At 47.5% G+C, this 7,766-nt stretch overlaps 1 protein-coding gene across 1 annotated transcript in view; it reads right to left on the reverse strand.

The window, feature by feature from the left end:
- LOC140460009 (uncharacterized) overlaps positions 1-5,223 on the reverse strand; it is a 122,309-nt gene extending 117,086 nt beyond the window's left edge. Inside the window, exons 1-2 of the mRNA XM_072554414.1 lie at positions 5,079-5,223; positions 2,582-3,967 (exon numbers count right to left, since the gene is read on the reverse strand). Coding sequence (XP_072410515.1) covers positions 2,582-3,558 — 977 coding nt within the window. The 5' untranslated portion in view covers positions 3,559-3,967; positions 5,079-5,223. The remainder of the gene's footprint in view (positions 1-2,581; positions 3,968-5,078) is intronic.
- Between the last annotated feature and the right edge of the window lie 2,543 nt (positions 5,224-7,766).

Consider the following 7,766-nt stretch of genomic DNA (forward strand, 5'->3'; position numbering starts at 1 on the left):
CAGGTTTGTTTGGAAGCACTAGCTTTCGGAGCACCGCTCCTTCATCAGGTGGTTGTGGAGAATGAGATCATGATCACAATTTATATCCAAAGGAGTCTAGCGTCACGGAAATATGACACATCAACCAATTTTAGATTAAATCTTTCACCTTTCGAATGGGTTTCTGTTCTTTGCTATGTTAATCCCAGAATTTGATTTTAATTACCTTCTCAAGAATATCATTCAAATGTAGAGCTTTTCTAACAATAGGTGTGAATTCTGTCTGCGTCTGAATATTGATTCAGAGTGACATTTATCTGAGAGAAAAGCTCTGCATTTAAATTTCATTTTTGAGGAGGTAATTTCTAGATTAGGGTGTAGAGGTTTGGGTGGATTGGCTGTGCTGAATTACCCATAGTGACCAGGGATGCGCAATTTAGGGTGGATTGTCCACGGGAAATACAGAGGATGGGAATGGATATGGGTGAAACTCTTCAGAGGGCCAGAATAAAATAAATGGGCTGAATGGCCTGCTTCCACATTGTTGGGGGAGTCATAGAATCCCAACAAAGGAGCATTTTATCGGCATCTATCCTGTCAAGCCCCTTTCAGAATTCTACTGGTTTCAATAAGATCACTTCTGGTTCAGAGAGGTAGACAGCACAGAAACAGACCCATTGGTTCAATTCATCCATGCCGATCAGGATTCCCAAACTAAACTAGTCCCACTTGCCTGTGTTTGGCCCATATCCCTCTAAACCTTTCTATGCATATACTCATCCAAATTCCACATGCAAACCACCCTCTGTCAAAACATTGTCCCTCAGGTTCCTTTTAAATCTCTCTCCTCTCACTTTAAAGATATATGCCCCTGAGCCTTGACTTCCCCTACACTAAGGAAGAGCCCTTCGCTATTCACCTTACCTCCATTCCTCATGATTTTATCAACCTCAATAATGTCACTCCTCAACCTCCTGTGCTCCAATAAATAAAGTCCAAATCTCTTCTTATAACTCAAACCATCTAGTCTTGGCAACATCCTGGTAAATCTTTACCGAACCCTCTCATCGGAAGAATTCTCTTACAGGGTCACCAGAATCGTACTCCGTACTCTACAAGTGGCCTCACCAACATCCTGTACAACCTCAACATGATGTCCCAACTCCGAGACTCAGTGGGGTGAACAATGAAGGCAAGTATGCTTAATGTCTTCTTGACCACCCTGTCGAGCAGCGATGCAACTTTCAAAGAACTGTGTACCTGAACCCCACCCTGTCTCTCTTTTACAGCACGACAAAGGGTTGGACCCTTAAATTGTTCATGGGCTTCCCTTCCTTGTTTTAGCCAAACGCAAGCCCTCGCTTTTGATAGCTCACTCATACACACGCTTTCTCTCCAGACACCCACACATACACGCCCCCAACACTCTCTCAGCGTATACTCCATCACGCACTCACTTTACCAAACATGCGCAGACACTTACTTGCACTCTCATGCACAAACTCATCACTTTTTGGGCAAACTTGTATTGGCAGAAATATGTTTGCAGACACATTCTACTTTGCTCAAAAAGTGCACAGTCTGCAGGCAGTCAATCCATGTAATATTTTATAAATTCCTACTTTGGAAATAGAACCAGTCTGATCCAAGATTGGGGTATGACAGACTCGAACCTCACACCTTTAATGCATTGTCTGGGCTGAGATGTCACTTTTTTAAAAAAAAACCTTAAGTCATCTCGAGAATGTGAATTAATAGTAATTCTGGGATTTACAGGTTAATGAACTGAAACCTGAAACTCAGTCGAAAAGGTGAAAGACTGAACAGCAATCTTGGTGTGTTCAATATGTCATTTCAGTTACATGACACTGATCTTTTGCTATAAAATTTGGGTCTTATGATCCTGCTCCACAGTTACATGATGAAGGAGCAGCGCTCCAAAAGCTCATCCTTCCAAATAAACCTGTCGGACTATAACCTGGTGTTGTGTGATTTTTAACTTTATCCAGCCCAGTCCAACATCGGCCTCTCCACATAATTTCTCGTGAACACTGCCCACACCTCCTGATGCTTCCAGGAAACTTTGCATTCCTGAAAAATTGACAAGTTCTCACGATACTGGCTGCTCATTCACGACTCCAACTGATATGCGACATTGGAAATTTAGTGCAGGAGGCTGAAAGAAATGACAGCTTTAAAACAAAAACTCTTGGAGCTCAAAGCTTTCAATAAGAGTCTGAGCACAGCAGCAAGTTCAGGTAACCTTTATTGCGACCCAACTTTGTTACAGCTTCAAACCCCCTCAGCAAAATGGCAGAGAAAAAGCAGTTGCTTTTTAAACAGCTCAAAGTCAAAGCGCACACACCCCCCCAACCCCCCCCCCCCCCCCCCCCCCCATCCCCCATCACTTTCTTTACTGTTGGTCACCATCAAGATGTCCCTTTGTAACTGGATCCTTGGTACAGCCTTAACCTGGAGGAATTATTGCCTCACTCGACAATTTCAACCCATACCCTGTATCGCACCATCTGCCGCAGCGGGATTCAAACCCGGGATCCCTGGAATTGGGTTAATAGTCCAGTTGATAATGGCACTCAGCCATCATTCCTTCAATCCCCCCTGCGGTGGTACGTGAACTCGCTGGTGCCTCTGAAGGTGGGAGGAGCGCGTGAAGTCCTTTCCGCACTCGGGGCATCTGAAGGGCCTCTCCCCCGTGTGGACCCGCCGATGGGTCAGCAGGTGGGAGGAATTGCTGAAGGCCTTCCCGCAGTCAGCGCAGGGGAACGGCCTCTCCCCCGTGTGGACACGTTGGTGTCTCAGCAGGGTGGAGGAATTGTTGAAGGCCTTCCCGCACTCGGGGCAGCTGAAGGGCCTGTCCCCCGTATGGACACGTTGGTGTCTCAGCAGGGTGGAGGAATTGTTGAAGGCCTTCCCGCACTCGGGGCAGCTGAAGGGCCTCTCCCCCGTGTGGATCCGCTGGTGGGTCAGCAGGTTGGAGGAATTGCTGAAGGCCTTCCCGCACTCGGGGCAGCTGAAGGGCCTCTCCCCCGTGTGGACGCGCTGGTGGGTCAGCAGAGAAGAGGAATTGTTGAAGGCCTTCCCGCACTCGGGGCAGCTGAAGGGCCTCTCCCCCGTGTGAACACGTTGGTGTCTCAGCAGGGTGGGGGAACTGCTGAAGGCCTTCCCGCACTCGGGGCAGCTGAAGGGCCTCTCCCCGGTGTGGACCCTCCGGTGGGTCAACAGGTTGTAGGCCTGGGCAAATCTCTTCCCACATTCAGGGCAGGAGAACGGCCTCTCCCCTGTGTGGGCCAGCTGGTGTCTCAGCAGGTGGGAGGCCCGGGTAAATCTCTTCCCGCACTTGGGGCAGTTGAAGGGCCTCTCTCTCGTGTGGGAGCGCTGGTGCCTCAGAAGGTCGGAGCATTTGCTGAAGGCCTTCCCACACTCGGGGCAGGAGAACGGCCCCTCCCCTGTGTGGATGCGCTGATGAATCTCCGGGGCAGACGGGAAATGGAAGCTTTTTCCGCCATCAGCACACTTCCACCGTTTCTCCACGGGGCAGGATTCCTCAGGTTTCTCCATGGCCGAAGTTTCAGCTGCGCGCACACACACACGTTTCCAGCCCCTCCCTGCCGTCAATTCCTCTTTCCAGGCTGTAGATGCTTCTACACACCCCACACTCAGTGCACTGCAACAGTAGGGTCTCTCATCCAGTCCCACTGATGCTGAAAACGTACTCAAACAGGAACCAAAACGCTTTGCTGCTTCTCACAGACTCAGTTGAAAATTGTTTCCTGTCCCGATGGATTGAGCGACTGTCAGACATTGACGTCAAAGTGAGGACTGCAGACGCTGGAGAGTCAGTGTCAAAATGTGTGGCACTGAAAAAGCGCAGGTCAGGCAGCATCCGAGGAGCAGGAGAGTCAATGTTTCGGGTGTAAGGACTTCATGCGTTGATTTTGAAGCTTCTATCTTCAAATCTTCAAGTACACTGTTTATAAAGAGATTACAAAAGTCATCACTGCCAGGGCAGGGTAAAAATTCAGAACAAGCAATTCTACTTTCTGTGGAATATTCTGGTCTTTTGTTACTCCACAAAATTGAAAGCATCATCCCACTCTCTGTTCTCACTCCGATATAACTAATTCCCCTAAAGGTGCTGATTCAGGATCTTACAGGGGCAGAAAAAGCAAAAACATCCAAGACTGACATCTCCCTGAATTTTGGATAATACCACCTGAATGTGAATATCTTTCACGACACTGGGATCCTGCTGAGAGTGAGCAGGTCTGATTTTGGGAAGCATAAAAAAAAAGTGTCAATTCAGGGTGAACCTGCAATGCAGCTTCTTGAGGAAGGACCATACACAAAATGGTTAATGACCCCGGGAAGGTGGGAGCAAAATGAGACATCAAGGCATTAACACCGACGCACTTCAGTCAAACTCTTCTGCTTCCAGTCAGGGCAAAACATGCTCTGAAAGTCCAGCCTTCACAATCACAAGATGGTCATAAATCCTATCCCTCAGAATCCTTTCCAACACCTTGCAGACGACAGATGTGTTCTTGCCTTCCCCCACAAACATCCACTTCTTTGTTGTTCAAAAATCAGATGAAACCAGCCTTGGATATATTCAATGACCTTATTCTCTGAATCCTTTCAAGTTTCACAACATCCTTCCTCTAGCAGAGATACCAGAACTGCACACAACATTCCAAAAGTGGCCTAACCAATGTCTGGTGCAGCTACAACATAACTTCACAACTTTTATAAGAAGAGCATTGGGAAAGTTTTCAAAACCAACAAAAAGAATGGAGGGATAAACCGATCTTTTGCGGGTCAGCTTGGAACATCAGGGCGGGGGGATGGGAATGAGGGAAGGAAGCTGAATGTGCTGGAGCCAGGGTGGAGGAAGAACAGAGGATGCAAAACCGGCTTGAAGCTGCAATGAGGAATATTGCATGTGCTGTACTTGTACCTGTTGCAGTTGCTGGTGGGAATCGGGTGCATTTTAAACATCAAAACAGAAAAGATATCCAGCCCTCCCCCTTCCCAATCTCTATCTTTCAGTCCCTCCTCACCCGGGTAACTAAGACACATACCTGAGTTTGCGGAGTCTGCTCCCTCCCTGGATTCACTCCAGTTGCTACAAGTGACCAATTTCCCCTCCTCCCATCTCTGTCTCCCTCCCAGGATGAAGAGTCGCCCAGAGGGAGGGAGATTCACTTTGAAACGGACAGGGCCACTTCCGCGTTGTGACGTCACAAAGGAACTAGGGGCGGGGCGAGGAAACGTTACGGTACAGGAGGCGGGGCGAGGAAAAGTGGAGTTTGAGGGGGCGGGGCAAGACCGACTGCGGGACGCTGCACTGCGCATGCGCTGCTCCTTGGGGCGTAGGGCAGGAGAACACACTTTCCAAAAGCCCCCTCCCTTCAGAGAATCCCCACAGTGTGGAAGCAGGTCACTCGGCCTCACCGACCCTCCCACACCCACATCCCTATCCCCATTGCTCTACATTTAACCCTGAGTCATGCATCTTACCTGTACATTATGCCTAATTTAGCACGGCCATTCCACCCTAACCTGCACAGACACAGGTTTTTAAAAGTAGGTGAATAGGTTGGGTCTTTAAAACAAATAAGTGATTTTATAGGTTAGATATTGGGATGATTCTATTCATGAGGGAGTCCAAAACTGGAGGATGTAAATATGTCATTAATAAATCTCATGAGGAATATAGAAGTAACTTATTCCTCTGATTATGGTTAGAATGTAACATTCTGTAGTTGAGGTAAATAGCATTGGTGCATTAAAGAGGGCCAACAGCATGGCCAACTTGTATTTATGTAGTGCTTTTAACATAAACCATCCCAAATTACTTCTCGGGAGCCTTGTTAAACAATATTTGACCCAAGATGGATGTCAAATTCCAGCCTTGAGTGACTGTGCAAACTCCATACAGACATTCTTCCAGTGTCTGCATGGGTTTCCACTGGGTGCTCCGGTTTCCTCCTACAGTCCAAAGATGTGCAGATTAGATGAATTGGCCATGCTAAATTGCCCATAGGTACATTAGTCAGAGGGAGATGGGTCTGGGTGGGTTACCCTTCGGAGGGTTGGTGTGGTCTGGTTGGGCTGAAGGGCCTGTTTCCACACTGTAGGGTATCTAATCTAATCCCTGGGGCACTATGGGGAATTTAGCACGGCCATTCCACCCTAACCTGCATATCCCTGGGCACTATGGGGAATTTAGCATGGCCATTCCACCCTAACCTGCACATCCCTGGGCACTATGGGGAATTTAGCATGGCCAATCCACCTTAACTTGGATAAAAGTTAAAATTACAACTCCAGGTTGTAGTCCAACAGGCTTCTCTGGAAGCAGTAACCTTTGGAGTGTCATGAGACATAAGCATGGAAACAGACCCTTCGGTCCAACCTGTCCATGCCGACCAGATATCCCAACCCAAACCCATCTGCCAGCACCTGGCCCATATCCCTCCAAACCCTTCCTATTCATGTACTCATCCAAATGCCTTTTAAATGTTGCAATTGTACCAGCCTCCACCACTTCCTCTGGTAGCTCATTCCATACACGTACCGCCCTCTGCATAAAAAAGTTTCCCCTTAGGTCTCTTTTATATCTTTCCCCTCTCACCCTAAACCTACGCCCTCTAGTTCTGGACTCCCCGACCCCAGGGAAAAGACTTAATCTATTTTTGGAAGCAGTAACTTTTGGAGTGATTTGGGTTCAATTCCCGCTTCGGGCAACTGTGCGGCATTTGCACGTTCTCCCAGTGTCTGAGCGGGTTTCCTCCCACAGTCCAAAGAATTGCAGGTTAGGTGAATTTGCCATGCTTAATTGCCCTGTAGTGTAGGTGCATTCGTCAGGGGTGAATGTAGGGGAATGGGTCTGGGTGGGTTGCTCTTCGGAGCGTCAGTGTGGACTTATTGGGCTGAAGGGCCCGTTTCCACTCCGGAGGGAATAATTATTTATATAAAATGCCCCCGATCCATTAGAGGGCCCAACATTAGTTTTAATTGGGTAGTAGAAATCTGAAGGATAATTGCTCGCTTCAGGACATCCAGACGTGAATGAATTTGGCACAGGACACATTGGGCAACTATTAAAGACTCCGTTGTATTTCACTGGGTTGTGGACTCATGCAGAGACAAGAACAACTTACTTTGATAACAGTGTTTGATTTGCAATTGGAATGGCTGACCGATATTGAGAGTTTGCACACATGGTTAAGCAGCTATGGGTCATAGCCAGGATTTATGAGGCTCAACTCCCTAATTTGGACTGTTCTGGAATGTGTGTGCTTCATTAGCCTTGGAAGGAAGGAATAAACAAGAGCTGACAAACAGGTATGAGAAAAGTTGGAAAATGTTACAGAGAGACACACACAGGCAGAAGTTTGCAGGAAAGTTAACACTTCATAATCTGGTTTCAATGCACATTAGCCTGGGTATGATACTGATATCACAGGGGCCTCAAAAAGGGCACTCCCTCAATACTCAAACCAAAACATGGGTGCCCCCTGCTCGACTGGTTTGTGTTCACTCTTTGCTGCTGCCTATTTCAGTTGATGATGTACATTATTGTACACGCTCACAAACCAGGTGGCACCCAGATTTTGGGAAAACAGCTAGGAAAAGATCTGAAGCGTGTTTAATTTGTGAACAAACAAGGTGCATACTCTAAGAGGGATGCCCTGTGTTTGTTAACCACTTCCTTGCCTGGTCGGTCTTTTTTACTTGTCTACAACTTGCATATATAGTATCAC

This window comes from Chiloscyllium punctatum, chromosome 36 (assembly GCF_047496795.1).
Source record: "Chiloscyllium punctatum isolate Juve2018m chromosome 36, sChiPun1.3, whole genome shotgun sequence".
Classification (NCBI taxonomy): domain Eukaryota; kingdom Metazoa; phylum Chordata; class Chondrichthyes; order Orectolobiformes; family Hemiscylliidae; genus Chiloscyllium; species Chiloscyllium punctatum.